General features: G+C 33.8%; 1 protein-coding gene across 1 annotated transcript; it reads right to left on the bottom strand.

The window, feature by feature from the left end:
* Window positions 1-25,628, bottom strand: LOC110035988 (haloacid dehalogenase-like hydrolase domain-containing protein 3). The gene is made up of 6 exons (XM_020740328.1): window positions 25,103-25,628; window positions 24,825-24,931; window positions 1,303-1,411; window positions 1,056-1,217; window positions 336-509; window positions 1-30 (listed from the first exon to the last, which is right to left on the bottom strand). Exons 1-6 carry the CDS (start codon window positions 25,457-25,459, stop codon window positions 1-3), a joined length of 939 nt encoding a protein of 312 aa, XP_020595987.1. The 5' UTR covers window positions 25,460-25,628.

Raw genomic sequence — 25,628 nt, 5'->3', positions numbered from 1 at the left:
TCAAAGCTCGACTCCAATCCTCTCGGCAACCTGCACAAATCGCATGTCAAATTATATATATATCTGTGTGTGTGTGTCGCAAGTCGTGGCCTGTTGGTTGGCGGGGTTCATTGTAAGTCCCCTCAAATCACAGGTTCGATCCCCAGTGGTGCTGGGTTCTCGAATATTTAATATATATAGAATCTTTCTAAGAGAATCGTCTTGTATCGACAATTGTTTTGTATCTTCTAAACAAGATCAGGCATGTATATAATGCTGTGAGTGTATATCGATATAAACAATAAGTAAGAAAAAAAAACCTTCCGGTTCAGGATAATATTTAGCATATAAAGTACCTCTTTAAAAGAATGAACATCACTGCCCCAAAGCCAAGCATCGCAACCAGCATCCCTTGCGCCCCATACATCATTCCTCCTATCATCACCTACATGCACTGCGTCTTCAGGTTTCACTCCCAGTAACTCACACGCCCTCATAAATATCATCGGGTTCGGCTTCTCTGCCGCTACCTATAATTATTGGGAGAAAATTAAGAAATTTGTGAACAAGTTTATTTGACAGTAAATTAAATTTATAAACTATTGTGGAACAAACTTCATAATTCAAAAGAAACCATGTTGTCTTGTAGAGGATAAAACTTGATCAAAACTAACCAAGGTTTTCACTTAACATTAATCATGTACTTAAATGACTTAGATATGATAAGACTTCAGCAATAGAATATGAATCAACACAAGTTGCTGAGGTGATGGATGTAAAAATAAAAAGAGGCATATACAAACATGCCATAAAATTCATATGCATTTACATATCTAATATTTTAACTTTCATATTGTGTGCATAGCACTCACATCTTTAACTTCACATCAAAAATATCACTACTATTAACTTTATGAAAGTTAAAGACGCCTTTTTCATGAATAGGTCAATGATACCAAAGTGATATGAATACAAATATCAAACAGAGATGTTAAATATGTAAATGCATAAGAACTATGTGGTATGTAAGTGAATTTCCCAGATGAAAAACACAATAAATTGAGATTGTTACTTACCTCAGCAGAGACAGCAACTCCATCAAACCAGTGATCGCACTTGAGAGCCCTTAGTAGAGGTCGTAATCTAGTGTCAAAATTTGAGACAACAGCTACTTTCACCCCAGCTTCCCTAAGAGCTTCAAAGACCTTTTCAGCGTTAGGATCACAAAGGTGCCATGCCTAAGAAATAAATCAATAAACAATTATCAAAAAGGTTAAATAATAATAATAGGTCCATAAGACTGAAAGATGAAAAAAGGCATGCCTTGTCAGTAGTATAGTATTGATAAAGTTCTTCAAAGTATTGAGAATCTGAACAGCCTGTGGACGAAGCAACAATGAATTGCCAAAATGGCCTCCCATCATCAACATATCTGAAATTATTTGTAAACCAGAGAGAATAAAAATGTAAACGACAAGGAAATAAGTATTATTCTACCTGTAAAAGGGAAAAAAAATTCAAACATTGGCGTGAACTAAGGCGAGCAGGCCAGGGGAAAAATGTTAGAATGACTAATTAAAGAAAAATAGTGAAAACATACCTTGTTTCTCATATAATACTTCAAAAACACATATATCAAATTAGAAAGACAAGGGATAAAATCTAAAATGAAACTATGATAATTAGGCCTAGTTTGGGGATTTTGTGTGGCATCTGGAGCTGTTTTATTCTCGCTTAGCTGGACCAGAGAAAAATGCCACCCCACCACATAGCCATCATTTGTGCCACTAGGCACCTGCTACTCTCGAATGCTTGTAGCAGTCGAATGCTTGTAGTAGCATCAGAGTGTGTTTATTACTAATCCGTATGAAAAAGAATTAAATAAGGACTACTAACAATGAAGACGAAACAAAAGTTCATAAAAAGCCATCATTCATTCTAATTAAACTCCTTTCAGTGAAGTTTCAGAAAGCAAAGCCATCATTTCAAAGATTCAATTTATTGATAGTATTATGCAGAACAACGCCACTGAGAATAGAAAAAACACAACGCAGGAGATAAGATTATTGAATCAGATCAATGTCGTTTGAGATTATACCATATTGACATTTGGCAGGCAGCGCTGCCTTATAGAAAAATATAATTTACATTTGCACAACATATACATGAAACATAACTAACAATTTAATCTCATGCCCAGAAAATGTAATAATCATCACTAGACCTATCCAGAAAATTTTGAAGCTTTATCAATGTATTCATTATAATTGAGTCCTATACAAGATTTGATCTCCATTCTGCACAAATACTTTTGTAAGGAGTTACTAATTATCTACATTTACCTTCATAAACGTTCAACAGTTATTCCATTGACCTTCTGCGTGAATAATAATCCTATTCCACTATCCAAATCTTAACTCACTTGACTATACTGCATAGCATAGTGTCACAACCAGGCCTGATAGTTTGGAAATAACCAAGTCAGGAACTACAGTCGGACGATATTAACATTTCATTTCCTTATCATATTTTTCAGAAACTTCCAATATATAAAATAGTCACTAATAATCCACAAATACACTTAAGAAAATTTAAATCATCTAACAATAACAACAATATCTACAAGTGAAACATCTAAATACACACAACAATATATCACTGTCCAAAAGAAAACAGTGCACAAAGAGCCTACAAATACATCATAACATGATATCTATCAGTTGTAATCCTACTCCTATAAACAAAATCTTTCCTGCAAGACATATCAACCTATAATTTTTAATTTTCTGAAAAAAATCATTAATTTCAACAGTAAATTTGACATAATGAACAATTATTATCTTAATATGCATTAAATTCATATATAAAAGCTGTGTGAATTACCAAATTAATACAATTCAATACTTTATAAAACTATAAACTTTCACTTTAAATTTATTCATTCCAGTTTAAATTTAAGTATTTATCTCTTTTTAACCTCGATAAGAGTCATAATAGAATTATCGTCCTACCCGAAGGTAGTCTCAAAAATAAGTCCAAAGGTATCCTAAAAAATTTATCCAAATGTACCCTCAAAATTTACACACAAAAATACGCCTTTATCATTTCCTTTAACATACACAGGTACATCACATCCCTTATCAATATCATCTAAAAGTAATCCTATATTATTTAAACTTTTATATTTCATTTCTTTTAAATTACATTCTTTTAAAGACATTGAATAATCATTTCCCCATTTTCCCATTTATTTTCTTTAAATTCTTAAGCTTACAATATGCATATAATCATAAAAATAATTGTTTAAAAAAATTAAAGAAATTCTTTATTTGATAAATTTTAAATTTAATATATATAAAAAAATAATACTCATCACTTAGCTCGTTTGTCAAACCGGTTCCCAACTCCTTGAAATTCTAGACTCAAAACTCCTAACACTCTAGACTCAAATATTCATCAACCTAAATTGTTATTAAACATTAACATTTTTAGATATTAATCCAAAATTATGTAAATTAAGCTTTAACTTTTAATTAGAACATAATTATCTTTTAAAGTGACTTATCCCTTGATCTTGAAATTGAATCTTTCTTCCTCCAATTTATCCCTGAATCATGTAAATTTTATTTTAACATTACTTAAACAAATATATGCTCTCACACACATATATTAATTAATTAATTTAAAACTATAAAAAATTTACCTTGTATACACTCAACCGATTGCCCTAGCTCACACATGCGAGCTCCTTCCTTTCTCCTCCCATCGGTCTAGGCCAAGCCGCATACCCTCTTTCTTCTTCCTCCGGTCTCCTTCCTTAGGTCATGACTCAACCCGACACTGCTTGCATCTTCTCCTTTTCCTCTACATGCGAGCCTATGATTTCCTCAACTAAAACTTGACTCCTCCACCATTGCAAGGTAGCAGAGCAAGAAGCCTTGGCCTTTTCCCTCTTCTCCTTCGCTCTTCTCATTTGATTGTGTTAGGGTAAGGTTTGGAAATCTCCTTCGCACGAGAAGGGCGGCTCAGTATTGTTTTCCTCGGCTCGAAAGCGGCATCACACACACAGTAAGGGAGCTTCGACTCTTCTATCGCTTTACCGGATAGTGACGCTCACCAAAACTCACGCTTCTTTTAAATTAGGTACAACGACTTTTCCTTTGCTCGACAGATCATTGATGGAGCTGTTAGCTAAGGCTTTCATCCTCCATTTTTTCTTCTCTGGTCTCATTCTCGTTTTTCGTTCACTGTGTGACGACTATGAATGAAAAAGACCAAGAGATGCCATACCCCACGCTATTTCACTTAAACAAATCGTTCGAATGTTGGTTTCGATACATTATTACTATTATTATTATTATTATTATTTATTAATTTAATTAGTTGAAATTCAATTATTATAATTTATCATTCTTATAAAATTTTGTGTCGAAATTTGAGAAGTATCATGAAAGTAAACCTTCCTCAAATGAAAAGTCGTGGATATTTTTCTTGCATCTCAGGGACTTTCTCCCAAATAGCATCCTTTTATAATCCTTGCTTCCATAAAATCTTCACAAATGAGATCTCTCTATTATGAAGCTTCTTCACATCATATTCCAAAAATCCTTGCATGCTCCTCAATATATGTTAAATCAAGCTTAATATCAACCGTGTCTGCTATCATCCGGCTAGATTCATCTGCAATACACTTTTCAAATAAAAAAAAATATGAAAAACATTATGCCTCCTTGCATATGAGCTGATAAATTCAATCTGTATGTAATCTTTCCGATCCTGTAGACAATTTCAAATGGACCAAACATATTTGGGGCTCAATTTTAAGTTATTCCAAAGATTTGCACTTTTCAAAGAACTAACCTTGATAAAGAAAAACTCTCCAACTTCAAACTCAATAGGTCTGTGCTTGGCTTCGTAATATTCCCTCTTCCTATCCTGCACTGCCTTCAATCGTCTCTAATTAGTATCATCAACTAAATCATCTCCAATGATCTTTCATTCTCTTGTTTTAGTCCAACATAAAGGTGTCTAGCATTTGCTTCCATACAAGGCTTCATATAGAGTCATCCCAATGCTAGCAGGGTAACTGTTATTATAAAAAAATTCTACAAAAGATATATGTGATTAACACCCTCCACTAAAATCGAGGACACATAACCTTAGTAGATCCTCCAAAGTCTGAATAGTCCTTTTTGACTGGCCAACTGTCTGAGGGTGAAATGTTGTACTGAAAGTCAATCAGAGGCCCAAAACTTCCTGAACTTTCTTCCACAATCTGGAAGTAAATCTGTCATCTAGATCAAAGACAATAGACTTTGATACTCAATGCAGTTTCACAATTTGATCCACATAAAACTTGGCTAAACTCTTCACTAGATCTCTCCATCTAATGGGTAAGAAATGGACATACTTAGTCAACCTATCAACAATTACCCAAATAACATCATGACCATGAAGTGATCTAGGCCACCCAATCACAAAATCCATAGCAATCTCTTCTCATTTCCATATTGAAATCAGTAATGACTGTAAATGGTTTCCAAGATGCTGATTTACTGCCTTCACCAGATGACAAACTTAGCTACCAATTCGGCCACAATCCTCTTCGATCCTGATCACCAAAAAATTTTTCTTGAGATCATGGTACATTTTATTACACCATGGGTGAATAGCTTAGACAGATAAATGGGTCTCTTGAAGAATTTTCTTCCTTAGATTATCAACTTCTGAAACATAAACTCTGGCTTTATATTCCAATAAGTCATCCTGATTTAATACATACTTATCAGAACTACATGTCTTAATCTGCTCCAGAACTTTCTAAAACTATTATCTTTAGCCATAGAACCTTCAATGCTGCCCTTCAAAATTGGTTGTACCATCAACAAATATAATTGATTATATTGACATCACCAAAATCAACTATAAATAACTTCAAATTCTCCATATCTTTAACTAACAGCTCCTATTGAGTAAAGAAATAAATTAAATTATCTGAAGTTTTCCTATTCAACGCATCAACAACCACATTTACCTTCCCCGGGTGGTACTAAATATCCAAATCATAACCTTTAATAAATTTCAACCTGCCTCATGTTCAACCCTTTATGAGTAAAGATATACTTCAAACTCCGGTGACCAGTAAATACCTCACATCTAACTCCATAAAAATAATGCCTTCTATATTTTAAGTACAAAAACAACTTAATCAAGCTCCAAATAATGTGTGGGATAGTTCCTTTCAAGGTTATTCAATTTCGTGATGCATACACAATGAACCTTCCATGTTGCATAAGTGTTATACCTTTCAAAAATGCATCATTGAAAATTTGAAACTCATCTGAACCTGAAGGAATAGCCAACACTAAAGTAAACATTAAATAAGTCTTTAGTTTCTCGAAAGCCTCCTCATGATGATCTGACCATTCAAATTTAATTCTTTTCTGATTCAACCTTGATAATGGCATAACAATCTCTGAAAATTCTCCAACAAATCTTATGTAATAACAAACCATAACTTGAAAGCTTCTGACCTCAATAATATTGGTAAGCCTTGACCAATCTGCAATAGCTTTGATATTATTTTGATCAACAGATATACTGTCTCTAATGATAATGTAATCAAGAAAAATCATACTTTTAAGCCAAAATTCATATTTAGAAAATTTGGCATAAAGTGTGTTATCATTCAAAACCTGTAGCGCAACATGTAAAAGATCTTATATGACTGGTTTCATCACTCCAATACACCAGAATATCATCTGTAAAGGCAATCACGAAAGTATCCAAAAATGCCAAAAGAACATGTTTATCGAACATGTTCATCAGGTCCTTGAAAACTACTGAGTATTAGTCAGTCCAAATGATATCACTACAAATTTATAGTGCCTATAACTAGTCCCAAAAACTGTCTTTTCTGTCTTCTTTATTCTCAGCAAGTGATAGTCTGACCTTAGATCAATCTTTAAAGAAACAGAAGTCCCTTCAAATTGATCAAATAAGTCATCAATCCTCGACAATAGATATTTTTTTTACAGTGAGCTTATTCAACTCTTTGTAGTCAATACATATCCTGAAGCTCTCATCCTTCTACTTCACGAATAACACTAAAGCTTTAGAAGGTCATGTGCTAGGTTTGATAAATCCTTTATTTAGTAACTTCTACAATTGACTCTTCAACTCCTACAACTCTTTAACCATTGTTCTGTATGGTACCTTGGATACTTAGAACATGGCAAGCGCTCAACAGTAAAATCAATCTCCCAAAGTGGTGGTAACCCTGATAAATCATCAAGGAAAATTTATATATATTCTCTTACCACCGGAATACCAACCAAAGACTACTTTAGAAGTATCTATTACTTGAGCAAGAAATTAATGATTTTCATGATTCAACAATTTGAAACCTTCAAATAGGTAAATATAAATAATGTCTGCCCTCTATCACCACAAAATTTAATTTCTGCCTACCTAAGTACATTTATTTTGAAACTCTTTCTATTTCAATCAATGGTAACAAAATTTTTAGACATCTAATCAATGACTAAAATCACCTCAAACTCCACCAAGGGTAACTCAATCAATTGTGCCTCAAAATCATTTCCACCAAACATTAATTTCTTCTCACATGAATCATTAATCATTTGACATTCTAACTGATAATATCATAGGCATAGAAATGATATCAATCATGTCACTTTAACCAGTTCCTCGGCTATTAAAGAGTTATGTTCCTGAATTAAACAATACGTTTATCGACCCACTCTAAAGGTATATGATATCTACTACTAAAATCATTGTATTTAACATTTAGAGTCGACTTATTAATATATTTAAATTCTTACTTTATTTTATGAATGACAAAACATGAATTTTATGATGATCAAATGTGCATTGGGTTAAAATTCTTAAAAGTAAAAAATAGCATAACTTCAGGGGAGTCCTTAGCTTCCTGCTACGAACATATACAGTATGATGGACATCCTATTGAGTAAGAACTGCAATTGGCATTGATCCTGAAGATTCAGCTACTCTCGGTCTGCCAAAGCTCACCTGAGGTGGTCTAGACTACCCCTAGAATCAACTAATTTAGGGTAGTTCTTCGCCATATGTCCTGGTTGATGTAACCAAAACTAGATGTTGAATCCAGACAAACACTCACCTTTATGAAACCTTTCACACTTGTCACATTTCTTCACACCAAACAGAGTATCAACACTGTTGGATTTATCCTCAGCGCTTGAATTTTCGGATTGGAAGGACTACGTGCCCTGAGATCCTTAAGAAAACCCGAATCACTCTGAATTTATCTTCTTATAAATATCTCTCCCTCTGAGTAGTTTCTAGATCAAGCTAATTCCATCCGACTCTCTCTCCAACAAAACAAAATAATCATCGATTCCAATAAAAATCAATGGTTGTCAAATCATATCATTCAGTCGAGAAAAAAATCGGTGGTACTTCTCCTCTGCATTTGGAATCAACTATGGTGCATACCATGGGAGCATGGTGAATTCAACTTCATGCTGTCAAATGGATCGATCACCTTATACTGACTGGAAAAATTTATCGTGCATCTGTCTCCTGGTTAACAATGATGCAATCCAGTTTCTAAAGATATTCACGAACTTGTCCCATTGAATTATGTGGCTGGCTCTACCCCATATTTCTCCTGCAACTGATCTCGCCAACATTGCTCTGCTTCTCTTTTTAAAGCAAAAGTGGCTAGAGTAACCATCATCTCTGGAGGACAAAATAATCTAAGATATTTTTCACTCTTAACAGCCAATTTTCAGCATCCACCGGACCTCCTCTAGAATTGAGAGGTAACATCACATCCTAAAATAATTTTGAACACTTGTCTATTCGGCCTTCCCCACTAGAACTGGTCTGAGTTTGAGAATTCTAAATCAACTATATTAGTACAGTCATCATTTTAGTAAATACATCTGTATTCACAGTAATTTGTGGGGTGTATCAACTTCGATCATACCATCTCAAACTTTTTTCCTATTAATTTTCTATATTTCTGAAATAATAGAAGAAAAATTTTAATTAGACACAATTTAAACTTTTATTAATATTATTTACAAGTTAATTTAATAATCCTAATAACTCTTTTTTTATCATGATTCAACCTAGTTGCTCTGATACCACTTTTCTCACGAATTGATCTGATAGCTTGAAATTAACCAAATAAAAAAATGTGGTCGAACGATATTAACATTTCAGTTCAATATATAAAAGAACTATTAGTAATTCACAAGTACACATAAGAAAATTTAAATCGTCCAACATTAACAGAAATATCTAAAATTGAAACATCTAAATCCACACAACAGTATATCACTATCCAAAAGGAAATAATAAGAGAAGAGTCTACAAAACATGATTCAATCGTAGTCTTGTAAACTAAATCTCTCCTGTCAGACATCTCAATCTATAACTCTTTCCTGAAAGAATCATTAATTTCAACAGTAAACCTATTGAACAATTATAATCTTAACACACATTAAATTCATATCCAAATGCTATATATGAATGACACAAAAAATATAACTCATTACTTTATAAAAATGTAAACTTTCACTTTAAATTTATCCCTTGACGTTTCAATTTAAGTATTTATCTATATTTAACCTATTTAAGAGTGATAACAAAATTATGATCATATCTGAAGGTATCGTAAAAAATATACCTGAAGGTACTTTAAAAAATATATCTGAATGCATCCTCAAAATTTACACTCGAATGCACACTTAAAATTTTTTTTAACGTGCACGGCTATATCGCATTCCCTAATAGTACCATATAGGGGTAATCTTATATGATTTAAACATTTACATTTCATTTCCTTTAAATTACCTCATTTTAAAAAAATTAAATAATCATTTCCCCTTTACCCCATTCATTTCCTTTAAACTTTAAGCTTACAACATCCATATAATCATAAAAAATAATTGTCTAAAGAATTAAAGAAATTTTTATTTAATAAACTTTAAAGTTAACAATAGAAGAAAACAATTACTCACCAGCTCAGTTTTCTTGTCACAATGGTTCCCTAACCCTTGACCTTCTAGACTCAAATGTTCTTCAACCTAAAATACTGTTAAACATTAATATTTTTTAAATATTAATTTTAAATTAAGTAAATTAAAATTTATTTTTTAATTAGAACAATTCGTATTTTTTAAAGTGATTCACCCTCAATCTTGAAACTGAATCTTCCTTTCTCCAAATTCTCCCTGATTCAAGTAAACTTTTTTTTAACATTACAAAAATAAATATATACTCTCTTACGCACACACATATATTAATTAATTTATTTAAAATTAAAAAAAATTTACCTTATATACGCTCGGTCGGTTGCACTAGTTCACGCACGCAAGCTCCCTTCCTTCTCCCTTCAGTCTCAATTTGATACAGAGACGCACGCACTCTCTCTTCTTCCTTTGGCCGCCTTTTGGTCACGGCTCAACCCAGCATCACACACATCTTCTCCTACCTTCAGTCTTGACTCAATTTCCTCACCTAAGAGTCAACTCCACTGTTTCGCATGGTGGTAGTAAAATCGTGGTCTGTTCCTTCTTCTCCTTTGCTCTTCTCCTTCGATTTTATATGGCCATGTTGCCGAAAAAACTACCAAGAAGATTAACCTATTGGTTTAAATTAGGAAATTAATCGAGCTCAATCGAGTCAAGTTTGTCACGGATTAGACATAGCTTGATCGAATCAAGAGTGTTCATATTCAACTCGAGTTTGAGTCAAGATTCCACATATATATTCACACTTGGTTTCCTACAACAACAACAAAACGCCATATCTCGGCTACATGAATCTTTTTTCTCCATTGTGTCCTATTTAATATCATATTTTAATTTAATTCTAATAGATTAAAATCATTTTTTATACAATATATCCAAGTATTTTAGGTTTACCTCTGCCTTTCTTAACATTGGTCAAATCTAAAATATCTATTCCTCTAACCAGATCATTAGATGGCCGACGATTAATGTGAACAAACCATCTAAGACAACTCTCTCTAATCTTGTCCGCTACTAGAGTTATACCATCCCTATCAAGGATATATTCATTTCACATTTTGTCTCTAAGTGTCAAGTCATTCATCCACCTAAACTCATCTCAACAACACTTAACTTTGTTTCATGCTTCTCTTTTAATGACCAACATTCTGCATCATAAAGCATTGTAGGTCTCACCATCATCTAATAAAATTTTCCTTTTTAAGTCTAAGAGGTATTTTCTATCACGCAATAGGCCCGATGCATTCCTCCACTTCAATTAACCAACTTGAATTATACTAATAACAATCCATTTATATCACTATCACTTTGAACAATAGACCCGAGATAACTAAAAAATTCACACCTTTTAATAATTTGATCACCCGTAGTTACAACTCTGCACTACAGTTATTACTACTAAAAGTACATTTCATGTATTCAGATTTGGACCTACTCAAACGAAAGCCTTTGGACTCCAATATATACCTCCATAATTAAATTTTTTTCTAAAATATTTCTCTAATCTTATCCATAAGAAGGATATCATCAGCGAAAAACATATATTAAGGTAAATCATTTTGTAAATGTTCAGTAAGAGCATCCATAACTAAGGAAAAAAGATATGGGCTTAAAGCTGAACCCTGATATAACAACAATCATAATAGCAACATTATCATTTTGCTTAAAGCTTTCAAACCTCAGTATGGTTGAGGAGATCTTGCTTTGAACTCTTCATAGTTAATTGCAAAAAAAAAAAAAAAACAAAGGATAAAAAGAAAAGGTTGTTAATTTCAAGTATGAATTTTGAATGTTTGAAGAAAAACAACAGAATTTAAAGCTATGTGTGCTGCAGTCATAGTTCAATAAATAATACAAAATTACAATTTTTATGTAAGCACTGCTTTTGTGCTTATTACGCCAATAACAAAATAACATTAGACATTAGCATTATAGCACCACACCAAAAAGAACTTAAGTTAATCATCTAAGGAGGAATCGAGAATTGCTCTTAAGAGCTCCTCTTTGGAGTCCTCGAAAGCACTTCCTATGAATTCCTCTCAGGAAGCCTTCTTAGGAGAGATCATCTCCAGATTGTCACGGCCTCTCTGCGGAACCTTCTTTACTCTCTTGGCAAACATGCTTTTCTCATCAAAAGAAAACTCCACAAGACTTTACACATCCCTCCCATAGATTCCAAAAAATAATTATTGCAAATACTACGGTATCAAAAATATCGTGCCAATTGTAAAGAGTTAACAATATTATACACAACTACGCATACCAAATAATAAACTCACGATCAATTAAAATAAAGTTTTGTCATATTTAAGAGCTTAAATTTTAATTTTTTTGCTCCATCACTTTGAAAAAGATTATGACTTATCCTATATTCTGACACAATCTAAGTTCTCCCAACTGAATTAATTTCTTCTCTTCTTATCCTTTCTCAATGCCTAGAGATAGCTCCATATGTATTATATAGTCTCTCAAATGTATTTTAGTTATTAATATAGTGGTTATGTTCTCTTGTATGCCCAAGTAATAGACATAGGTTTGAGGACCAAACTATATATTTTTTTTCTTTTTGTGTTATTTCCTTTTTCTGCTTTTCCATAAAATAACTTAAATATAGTAATCGATTCAATTAAGTCAATGTCGATATTAAAAGCTAAAATTTACTACTTGTAAGAATCAAAAAATTAAAAAGATAACATAAAAAGGTCCATTTCAATTATCACTTCATGCTAAATCATGAATATTTCATCGATTCACTGTCTTTGATCAAACAAATAAATAAGAGGATAAATATAAATAAGCTGAGTGAAGAACAAGATGCAGCAAGTTCACTCCCAAAAAAAAAAAGAACAAAAATCAGCAAATGAGAAGTTAGGCAGAGCCCAGATAAAGGAAAACAAACACAATGAAACTGATTCGAAACCATCATAATCATCATAAACGGGGAGAACAAAAGTAAATTAACTATTAAAATTTAAAGATAAACAAGTCGCATAATGGTTGATAATTACCCTGCAATTTTATGCAGTATTTTCTCAGCTGTATATTCAAAGGCATAAAAGAATTTGAAGTATTAGAAAATTCCCATGTCCTTTTCATTAATGCAAATAGCACGACCTGGAAGTACAAGAGAAAGTCAACTGTACAAGTTGCTGGATCATGAAATGAAAAACTAACCTCAGTCAAAAACCAACTCATTCATCTTAAAATCGTTGCCCATATTAAAAGACTATCCGCATAAGGACTGATTGTTAACAGTAAAACTGGAAAAAAGTAAATTTGATGCTAACAAATAGTTGACTTTTTAATACTTTAAATTTAATAAATCGTTACTCTGTGGATGCTAATTAAATTGATTGTAAAATGTCTTAAAAATTATTATGAAACACTTGAAGGAGATCCTGGCAAAAAAATTAAAAAAACAATCTAATCATTACTCTTGTAACAGTAATAACAATATAATATTCATCAAGGATAAAATAAAGCCAAAATAATGAAACAGATTTTTTGTCGGTTTGGGTTATCACGATTGAAAAGACACGATGTAACCCAAGCATAAAGCCTTTAAGAATCGAAGACATATTGCCTCCATGGAAAAGCCGGGCCCACCGACGAAATCAGGCTAAATTAAACACGAAATCAGGCTAAATGAACATGCGAACCCCCCGACCGAAACCCGAACAATTTCTCGCCAGCATAAAAATATTTCGCGACCTAGGTACTGTTCTATTGCAGCTGAAGAAATATTTCGCAGCTCCGTACGCACGCAGCTAGGGTTTCAATGGACGTCTCCTTGAACGTTGAGATGCCGGAGGAATTACACCCATCATTCACCCTGAATTTTGAAGATCAAGTGAGTCTGTAATGATCTCTAGTTTTATGTTAGCTTAGGGTTGTCATTGTGTTTATAGTATTGTCATTTTGTTTGGGGTGTTTATATTTATAGTTTACTGGTATAGCTCTTGGAAGGCAACAATATTTTTGTTAAAATGATAAAATTTTGGGTGTTTTGCTGCTGTGATTTTTGTGTTATTATGGTGTTAAGCTTGTGTTCTTTTGGTGTTACTCTTGTATAATTATGGTGTTACTCTGGTATTACTCTAATGTTATATTGGTTCTTGTCTTTGATTTAGTACTGTTACTATGGTATAATAGTTAGCTTAGTCTGATGTAAATGTTGGTGTTGATGTAGTGTTATTGGGTATTGTTGTACAGTGTTGTTATTTGTGTTATAATGATATTATTTTTTTTGTTATTATGGTTTTAAGCTTGTGTTTGTTGGGTGTTATTATTGTGTTACTTTGGTGTTACTCTGGTATTACTCCAATGTTATGTTGGTTCTTGTCTTTGATTTAGTATTATTACTGTGGTATAAAAGTTGGTTTAGTCTAATGTAAATGTTGGTGTTATTATGATGTTATGCTGATGTTATCATGGTATTATGCAGTCCTGTGAGCCAACACATGTTTGCAATGAACCAATTATAGAGAAGTTTCTAAGCAGCACTGTCTACAATGAGCAAGAAACATATGAAAGTTATCGTACCTATGCACATCATGTGGGATTCACTGTTCGGAAGGACCATATTAACTACTGACCGAACTCTAAGAAACTCAAGATCAAAGATTATATTTGTGGAGAAGCTGACTACAACAAAAAAGTTTAACAACATGGTCACAGTTAAGTTCAAAAAAACAGACACTAGGACTGACTGTAAGGTCATGGTTCGATTTGTTGTTGATCTCGAAGACAATTGGACAGTGGCGAAATTCATTGAAAATCATAATCATCCTTTGGCCGAAAGTGGTGATGAGCATTTTCTTCGTTCCAGCAGAAGAATAAGTGAGTTGAATGTAGATGTGTTGAGATCAATGACCGGTTCAAGGATCAGAGCAACACATGCATACAATTTCATTACCACGGATGTTGATGGTATGGAGAATTTGGAATGCACTAAGAGAGATGCATTTAATTTCATCCATAGAGAAAGAAGACAAAGAATTGAACAGGGAGATGTTAATGCTCTAATTTAATTGTTTATGGAGAGACAGACAGGGGATAACATGTTTGCTTGGGATTTCCAAATAGATGAGTCTGGTAGGTTAACAAACATTTTTTTGAGTGATGGGTTATCCAGGCTAGATTATGACTGTTTTAGGGATGTGATAATTTTTTATACAAGCTACAAACTAAATAAATATAACTTATGCTGCGCTCCGTTTATGGGGGTTAACCACCACTAGTAGAACGTACTGTTTGAAGTTGGATTTTTGTCTGATGAAACTACTGAATCATTCATGTGGCTATTCAAATCATTCATTCGAATAATGAGAGATAAACATCACATAACAATCTTTACCGATCAGGAGGAAGCAATGGCAAGAGCCATTGCAGAATGCCTCCCACAAACACGTCACAGATTATGTCAATGACATATCTATAAGAAACTGTCTTCCAAAGTACACTGTGGAGTGCGTACTAAGAGCGTCTGTGATTTTTTTTATAAATGCATGAGTAAGTGTCATTTTAAGAAGTTTGAAGAAACTTGGTCCTTAATGATTGAGATGGAAGAACTACAAAGCAATGTCTGGTTAGATGAAATGTACCGTATAAGGCATAGATTACCAACAACATTTAATAAGGATATATTCAGTATGAGAATATTATCAACACAAAGAAGTGAGTCGACCAATAATATATGTCATGGTGTTGCAAAGCCACCTAGCTCTCACGGATTATTTTATCGGTCTTGAAACCATAATGAAATCGTGGCACCGGAACAAGAAAGATGAAGATTTCAAATGCGGTCACTCTGTCACAACGCCCATGATTAAAATCAATCCCGTGCTGAGGCAAGCTGTCTTATTCTATATAAGGAAGCTTTACTCAATGTTTAAACAAGAGCTATTGAATGACTTATGTGAGATTACAGCTAAATTATCCGTGAAGATTGAGGCTAAATATTATGTAATGAGATTTGATGATGAGGGGACAAGGCAGCCCTAGATTGTGTTAGTTGACAAAGTTAATTGTGAGGTACATGTGCTTGCAAAAATTTTGAGATGATGGGTCTGTTGTGCTCTTATCCACTATTTGTTCTCAGTGTAGCCAAAATAAAGGTGATTCAGGAAAAATATTTTTTATTGCGGTGGTCCATCAAAGCTAAAAGAGACATGTATAACAGGTTTGGTTGCAGAGATCTAAAAGACTCCGGGTTGAATAATGTTTCTTCAAGAGTCTTATTCATGTTATGCTCTCAGAAATTTGCATATCGACTCATTAATAGAGCACAAGGAAATGAATTAGCCGAGGAGTGTTTGTGGGACACATTTAAAAAATTATCTGTAAATTTTGACGATGCTCTAGCAGGGAGAACGACCGAAGTAAAGAAAACAAGAAAGAAGAAAAAATTTACAAATATAGAATGCAATGTGAACAACCCTTAAGAGTATCTACATCTAGGTTGAAAGGATATTGGGAGAAAAATAAGAAAGCAAACAGTACAAATTTGTTGATTTAGTATTTCCTTCATTCCATATATAATGCCTACTCCTAACTTTAACCATTGCATTCAGAAAAGAAACAAGAAGCATCAACTAACCATAAAACTGTTAATGCATTCAAGGAAAGTTTGGTAGATTGTCTGACCCCGGTATGTTGCTAAAATTCAGTATCACTTCACTTCCTTTTATATAAAATAATTCACTCAAATTGTACTTGATATTACTCCCCTATTGCAGGAATACTATGCACCGCAGCTAACTGAAACATATACTAGACTGTTGATGGATTTCATAAGTGAATGATGGATTGATTGAAATTGTACATGTTGATATACTGTAGCATCTTTAAACATTGTAAAAAACAAGTAATTGGTGGTTTATAATATGTTCTTTGTTCAAATATTTTTGTGTTAAGATTAGTAAAACATGGATAAATTGATTATCATAAATATCATTTGTATAACACGTGAATAACACGTGATTAATACGTGAATAACACGTGTTATTGCGTTATTCCGTTGTGTGCGTTACTGCGTTACTCCGCTGTGTTACTGTATTATACCGTTGCGTTACAGTGTTACTGCGTTACTCCGCTGTTTCTGTTACCGGTGTACCAAGGGAATATTCTCAGTGTGTTATTGCGTTACTCCGCTGTGTGCGTTATCACTGTTTGCGTTACCGCCGATTTAATCGTTGTTACTCCACAGTTCGCTGCGTTACTCCGCGTAATGTGCTGCATTACACTGCGAATATTCCTCATATTACCGCCGATTAAATCGGTGTTACTCCTCTGTTCGCCGTGTTATTCCGCGGTATGACGTAATTAATGTAGTTAATATCAAAATTTTATTTTGACGTAAAATTTTTTATCATCTTTCTGTAAAGTAAATTTTATAGGACAAAATATCCAGGATAAGAAATTTTTTTATATTTATTTAAATAACATCTTGAAATGTCAAAAATATTTTTCCACATAAAATTTAGGATAAGATTTTTCTATTAATAGGGGGATTAATAAGAGTATCAGAAACATACTATCCTAAAAGTATAATTTAATTCATAATCCTTGAGGGATATACAAATATATAAAGTATCAAACTGTAAGTGTATCAAATATGCAAAGTATGAAACTATAAAACTGTTTATAACTGAGGACTAACAAATATACAAAGTATATAGAAGAAAATTCACAATGAAGTCCAAGACAAGATTCAAATATCATATCCAAATTCAGCTCTAAATCGTTCCATATATCCTGTCAATCCGTATGCTCAGTTCAGTGGACTTCTTCGGCCTGCACTAATGTTTCAATTTACTTGCAGACGAACATGCCGCAATCAACACTATTCCTTTGAGAGGGTACATTCCTAACAATTGATAGTGACAAATTTTTGGATTTTAGCTATAAATGCATCGGCGACATCTCTAGCAAACATTTTGACCTGCATAGTTGAAGCGGTATGGTGTTACTCTTCGAGTGTTATTGTGTTACTCTTAATTGAGTTGAATATACTTACAACGTCGCAAATAACCCCGAAATGATTGTGAGTGAGGTGATATTGTTGTGTCCAAACTTGAATAACATCAACTGCCCTAAATCCTAAACATCAATCGCACAACAATTCCACATCAATAGCACACAAGTAACACCACAGTAATACATCAATAGCACAGAAATAACCCTTACCTTAATGACTGCATAAAACCAAATTCGGTGGACTTCGCAAGTATCTCTATGACACAGTTTTAAAGTGTTATTCGTGTATTATTGGTGTGTTATTTATGTGTTATTCCTGTGTTATGCATGTGTTATTCTTGTGTTATTGATGTGTTACCTCTTTTGATGTGTTATGCTTTTGTTATAACATCTCTGATACATTTGTGATTGTTGTTGAAGTATATTAGATGTGGTATTTATGTGTTACTGATGTGTTAATGATGTGAAATTAATGTGTTATTCCTGTGATATTTGATGTGCTATTGAAGTGTTATTCATGTGATAACACCAATGACACAGGAGTAACTTATGTTGAATTTTTATTATTATGTTATGGATATTTTATTTGGGTGTTACTGATGTGTAAACAAGAGTAACACATCATGGTCATCTTCATATCACATGAATAACACATCAATAATATTTAAAATGCAGTTTCATATGGGTACTAATAATGTGTTATTGTTTCTTCAATTTACAGGATTATGAGTGCAAGGACTTTCAACTGTATATGCCGTCCATCTGCAGTGAGAGGTGCCTTGGATCCCAAGAGGCCCAAGTTCTGGAAGAAAATGTAGATACTAAATTCAGTTTAGATGAAGAGACCACAGAACCAGCTGGTTTTGAGCAAATCTCGAGTCAGAGTAATAATTCTAATGGAGACGAATATGTTATAGTCGTAATAAAAAATAGATCTATCGACTTTGAGCCATATCTTATATGTTCTTATTTTAGTTAAAATGGATTGTTTTCTTTACAGCTCCGTCCGCGGCTTCAATTGTTGAGTATCCTGATAGATCATTGATACCAACTGAAATGCAGGAAGTAATAGATCAGTGTCTTGCCAGATATACTGGACAGTAAATAAATGTCCACCACTGTTTTAATGTTACGCAGTTGTGTTGTATTTAATTAACAGAAATTCTCTTTCTTATCAATGCAGTAGTGATGTTATAATTAACAGGGGCGAGATTTTGTTTTACCGATCGGCCCTCGAAGATGTAATGTTAAATAAGTGGTTTGGAAACGAACACGTTGATCTATTTGTTGTTTTACTACGTGAAAAAACCTTAAAGAGACCTGCGTTATACCAATTTTACCTGTATGTTTCGCCGATATATGGGATATGTTGAACAACTTAAATTTATTCATACGAGTTTAAGTCATAAATTCCTTGCACAGTTAAAGTAATAATTTTATGAAGATGCATAAAAAATATGGTAGCAAACCTTTTGTGAAACATATCACCAAGGAAGTCGTTAAAGATGCAAAAATCATTTTCTCAATCATTCATAATCAATATTAGATTTTGTTGGCTGAAGATCTCAAGCTGAGAAAATGGAGAATATATGACTCACTACTTAACCAGATGCATAAGGCTGGCGTTAAGGACGTTGTAAGTATATTCAACTCAATTAAGAATAACACAATAACACTCGAAGAGTAACACCATACTGCTTCAATTATGCAGGTCAAAATGTTTGTTAGAGATGTCGCCGATGTATTTACAGCTAAAATCCAGAAATGGTCACTATCAATTGTTAAGAATGTATCCTCTCAAAGGAATAGTGTTGATTGCGGCATGTTCTTCTGCGAGTATATGGAAACATTAGTGCAAGCCGAAAAATTCCACTGGAGTGAGCATACGGATTGGCAGGATGATATGAAACGATTTAGAGCAAAATTTATATATGACATTTGCAATTTGCATATTGTCGATGACTTCATAGTAAATTTTCCTCTATATAATTTGTATATTTGTATATTCCTCAGTTATAAACAGTTTTATAGTTTCGTACTTTGTATATTTGATACACTTACAGTTTGATACTTTATACATTTGTATATCCCTCAAGGATTATGAATTAAATTATGCTTTTAGGATATTATGTTTCTGATGCTCTTATTAATCCCCCTATTAATAGAAAAATCTTATCCTGGATTTTATGTGGAAAAATGTTTTTGACATTTCAAGATGTTATTTTAAATAAATATAAAAAAATTTCTTATCCTAGATATTTTGTCCTATAAAATTTACTTTACAGAAAGATGTTAAAAAATTTTGCGTTAAAATAAAGTTTTGATATTAACTACATTAACTACATCGTATCGCGGAATAACCTAGCGAACGACGGAGTACACCAATTTAATCGGCGATAACACGGGGAATATTCGCCACGTAACACAACACATTACGCGGAGTAACGCAGCGAACTGCGGAGTAACAACGATTAAATCAGCGGTAACGCATACAGCGGAGTAACACAATAACACGCTGAGAATATTCCCTTGGTACAGCGGTAACGCAAACAGTGAAGTAACGCAGTAACACAGTAACACAACGATATAATGCAGTAACACAGCGGAGTAACGCAGTAACACACACAACGGAGTAACACCCACAACGGAGTAACGCAATAACACGTGTTATTCACGTATTAATCACGTTATATACACGTGTTATGCACGTGTTATACAGATGATATTTATAATAATCAATTTATCCACGTTTTACTAATCTTAACACAGAAATATTTGAACAAAGAACATCTTATAAACCACCAATTACTTGTTTTTTATAATTTTTAAAAATGTTATAGTATACCAACGTGTACAATTTCAATCAATCTATCATTCACTTATGGAATTCATCAATAGTCCAGTGTATGTTTCAGTTAGTTGCGGTGCATAGTATTCCTACAATAGGAGAGTAATACCAAGTACAATTTGAGTGAATTATTTTATATAAAAGGCAGTCAAGTGATACTGAATTTTAGCAACATACTTAAGTCAGCCAATCTGCCAAACTTATCTCGAATGCATTAACAACAGTTTCACGGCTAGTTGATGCTTATTGTTTCTTTCTTGAATGCAATGGTTAAAGTTAGGAGTATGTATTATACATGGAATGAAGGAAATACTAAATCAACAAATTTGTACTTTTGACTTCCTTATTTTTCTCCCAATATCCTTTCAACTTAAATGTATATCCTTTCAACCTAAATGTAGATACTCCTTTCGGCCTCATTTTTGCAGGGTCGTTCACATTGCATTTTATATTTGTAAATTTTTTCTTCTTTCTTGTTTTCTTTACCTCGGTCGTTCTGCCTGCTAGAGCATCATCAAGATTTATAGATAATTTTTTAAACGTGTCCCACAAGCACTTCTCAGCTAACTCATTTCATCGTGCTCTATTAATGAGTTGATATGCAAATTTCTGAGAACATGACGTGAATAGAAGACACTTGCAAAAATATTATTCAACCTGGAGTCTTTTAGATCTCTGCAACCAAACCTGTTATTCATGCCCCTTTTAGCATTGATGGACCACCACAATATGAAATACTTCTCCGGAATCACATTTATTTTGGCTACACTAAGAACAGATAGTGCATGGGAGCACAACAGACCGATCATCTCAAATTTTTTGCAAGTACATGTAACCTCACAATTAACTTTGTCAACTAACACAATCCAGGGCTGCCTTGTCCCCTCATCATCCAATCTCATCACGTAATATTTAGCCTCACTCTCCATGGATAATTTAACTGTAAGCCAACATAAGTCATTTAATAGTTCTTGTTCAAACATTGAGTAAAGTTTCCTTGTATAGAATGAGACAGCTTGCCTCAGCACGGGATTGATTTTAACCATGGACGTTGTGACGGACTAATCGCATTTGAAATCATCTTTCTCGTTACGACCCCACAATTTAATTATGATTTCAAGACCGATAAAATAATGCGTGAGAGAGCTATTTAACTTTGCAACACCATGACAGATATTATTGGTCGACTCACTTCTCTGTGTTGATAAGATTCTCAGACCGAATATATCCTTATTAAATGTTGTTGACCATCCATGTCTTATACAGTATATTTTATCTAACCAGACATTACTTTGTAGTTCTCTCACCTCAATCATTAAAGACAAAGTTTCTTCGAACTTCTCCTCAAAATCACACTTATGCATTTATAAAAAAAATCACAGACGCTCTTAGTATGCACTCCACAGTGTACTTTGGAATACAGTTTTTTGTAGATATGTCATTGACATAATCTGTGACGTGTTTGTGGGAGGCATTCTGCAATAGCTCTTACCATTATTTGATCCTGATTGATAAATATTATTATGGAATGTTTGTCTCCCATTATTCGAATGAATGATTTGAATAGTTGTATGAATAATTCAATTATTTCATCAGACAAAAATCCAACTCCAAACAATATATTCTGCTAGTGATGGTTAACCCCCACAAACGGAGCGCAGAATAAGTTATATTTATTTAATCTGTAGCTTGTATAAAAAATTATCACATCCCCGAAACAGTCATAATCCAGCCTGGATAACCCATCACTCCAAAAAATATTTGTTAACCTACCAGACTCGTCTGTTTGTAAATCTCAAGCAAACATGTTATCCCCAGCTTGCCACTCCATGAACAATTGTATTAGAGCATTGATATCTCTCTGTTTAATTCTTTGTCTTTTTTATCTTTGAATGAAATTAAATGCATCTCTCTTAATGCATTTCAAATTCTCCACACCACCAACTTCTGTGGCAATGAAATTGTATACATGTGTTGCTCTGATCACTGAACATGTCATTGATATCAACACATTTACATTTAACTCACTTATCCTTTTGTTGGAACGAAGAAGTTTATCACCACTTTCGGTCAAAAGATGAGTGTGATTTTCAATGAATTTTACCACTGTCCAATTGTCTTCGAGATCAACAGCAAATCGAACCATGGCCTTACTGCCAGTTCTCGTGTCTGTTTTTTTGAACTTAATTGTGACCATGCTGTTAGGCTATTTCTTGTAGTCAACTTTTCCACAAATATAATCTTTGATCTTGAGTTTCTTAGAGTTCGGTTAATAGCTAGTATGGTCCTTCCGAACAGTGAATCTCACGTGATGTGCATAGGTACGATAACTTTCACATGCTTCTTGCTCATTGTAGATAGTACTGCTTAGAAACTTTTTTGCAATTGGTTCATTGCAAGCATGTGTTGGCTCACATGACTGCATAACACCATGATAACATCAACATAACACCATAATAACATCAACATTCACATCAGACAAAGCAAACTATTATACCACAGTAGCAATATTAAATTAAAGACAATAATCAATATAACATTGGAGTAATACCAGAGTAACACCAGAATAACACAAGAGTAACACCAGAATAACACAAGAGTAACACCAGAATAGCACAAGAGTAACACCAAACAAACACAAACTTAAAACTATAATAACAAAAAAAATAACATTATTATAACACAAATAACAACACTGCACAACAACACCTAATAACACTATATTAATACTAACATTTACATCAAACTAAGCCAACTATTATACCACAGTAACAATACTAAAACAAATGTAAGAACCAACATAACATTGAAGTAATACCAAAGTAGCACCAGAATAACACAAGAGTAACACCAAACAAACACAAGCTTAAAATCATAATAACACAAAAAATAACACCATTATAATACAAATAACAACACTGTACAATAGCACCCATTAACACTACATCAACACTAATATTTACATCAGACTAAGCCAACTATTATACCACATTAACAGTACTAAATCAAAGGCAAGAACCAACATAACATTGGAGTAATACCAGAATAACATCAGAATAATATAAGAGTAACACCAAAAAAACACAAGCTTAACACCATAATAACACAAAAATCGCAGCAGTAAAACACCCAAAATTTTACCATATTAAAAAAAATATTGTTACCTTCCAAGAACTATACCAGCAACCTATAAATATGAACATCCCAAACAAAATGACAATACCACAAACATTATCACAACCCTAAGCTAACATAAAACTTGAGATCATTACAGACTCACTTGATCTTCAAAGTTCAGGGTGAATGATGAGTGTAATTCTTCCGACATCTCAACGTTCAAGGAGACATCTATCAAAACCTTGAACAGAAACCCAAGCTGCGTGCATACGGAGCTGCGAAATATTTCTTCAGTTGCAATAAAACAGTACCTAGGTCGCGAAATATTTTTATGCTGGTGGGAAATTTTTTGGGTTTCAGTCGGGTCGGGTTCGCGAGTTCATTTAGCCTGATTTCATTGGTGGGCCCGACTTTTCCATGAGGCGGCATTTGATTGGACTACGCACGTAGCTCTACATGTGTAGCCTTGAGGCAATATTTCTTTATCAACATGACAGAACATGTAAATCTCTGCAACGCGCATCGGCTCAATGCATTTCCCACGTAATTCAGCAAGGAAAAATAAAAAAAGAAAGATCAGAAGAACCTCTCCAATTACCACATGAATAATGCCTTACCCTACAAGTCATAAATTAAGAAATAAAAATATTAAAAAAATGCATTGCGGACATAAATATGAGATTTTTTCTTATGCGTTAAAAAGAACTGGTTGAATTTTTTATAGCAAGGTAATACTCGTACCAAAAATGGTTAGGATTCAGATCCAGGCAGCAACCAGGAAAGTAAAATGAACACGAAACAGAAATTAACTTTATAAGAAAGTATTCATGAGAACTCATGGGCATTACGAATGCACATACCTCAGCCTAGACCGACCCCATGGCTGCTCATAAGCCCAGCGATATCTTTGCAGTATCTCATCCTCAGAGAACTGCACACCGTATTTCTCTCCAAACTGTCGGTATACCTGAAACACAAAACTATAAAATAATCTTCCTCATACCAGCGTGCTTATAAAAAATGAAAATGTCGAGATCCTAACTTGGCACGTTTTAAAAAAATCCTAACATTAATCAACGAAAAGTTTCACAGAGGTAAAAACAGAAGAACAATAATAATAAGGGATAAGAAAGTTTACTTGTGGTACAGGCTGGGAGGGCTTGAGAAGAGTGCCGGCGACGTCCACCAGGAGTGCCCTGTGCGTGATGTCCCCGTAGAGAGATCTCCTGTATTCTAAATACTCTTTCGCTCCCAACAAATCCCATCCGCCTCGGAGGCCCCCCTGAAGCGGCATCCCTCTAATTCCGCCGGTCACCACCTCCGCAGCCGCCAAAGCAGAATAACAGCGGAAATGGAGATTCTTCTTAAATTCAAAGCACCAAGAAAATCCATGGGAAGAAGTAGATGAGGAAGAGGAGGAAAGGGGTAAATGATCGCAGTTTCTCTCCGAGATCTTGAATGCCGCCGAGATGGGAGTCCTCAGAACCCTAGCCATCGTTTTTCAGGTCGCTCAATCCTCCGCTGATGACTTGAGCTACAGTATCCGTTCGCCGTTTTCTAGGCCGGAGACAGTATCTCCTTCGCTTGCCTGTTTTCGCTCGACAGACATGGCCCGGGGAGTGGGAGCGACGTTTTATCCAATTGTCGTGACGATTTGTCAAGTG

Source organism: Phalaenopsis equestris, unplaced genomic scaffold, assembly GCF_001263595.1.
Source record: "Phalaenopsis equestris unplaced genomic scaffold, ASM126359v1 Scaffold201207, whole genome shotgun sequence".
Classification (NCBI taxonomy): domain Eukaryota; kingdom Viridiplantae; phylum Streptophyta; class Magnoliopsida; order Asparagales; family Orchidaceae; genus Phalaenopsis; species Phalaenopsis equestris.
The sequence above is the reverse complement of the archived record's forward strand: the minus strand, read 5'-3'. Positions and strand labels throughout refer to the sequence as shown.

Excerpts from the sequence above, each read along its gene's own strand:
- LOC110035988 (XM_020740328.1), bottom strand. The coding sequence starts at position 25,459 with ATGGCTAGGGTTCTGAGGACTCCCATCTCGGCGGCATTCAAGATCTCG. Across the intron at positions 1,412-24,824 it reads TGGGGTCGGTCTAGGCTGAG|ATATGTTGATGATGGGAGGC; the intron begins GTATGTGCATTC and ends AAATAATTTCAG. Across the intron at positions 1,218-1,302 it reads AATACTATACTACTGACAAG|GCATGGCACCTTTGTGATCC; the intron begins GCATGCCTTTTT and ends TTTATTTCTTAG.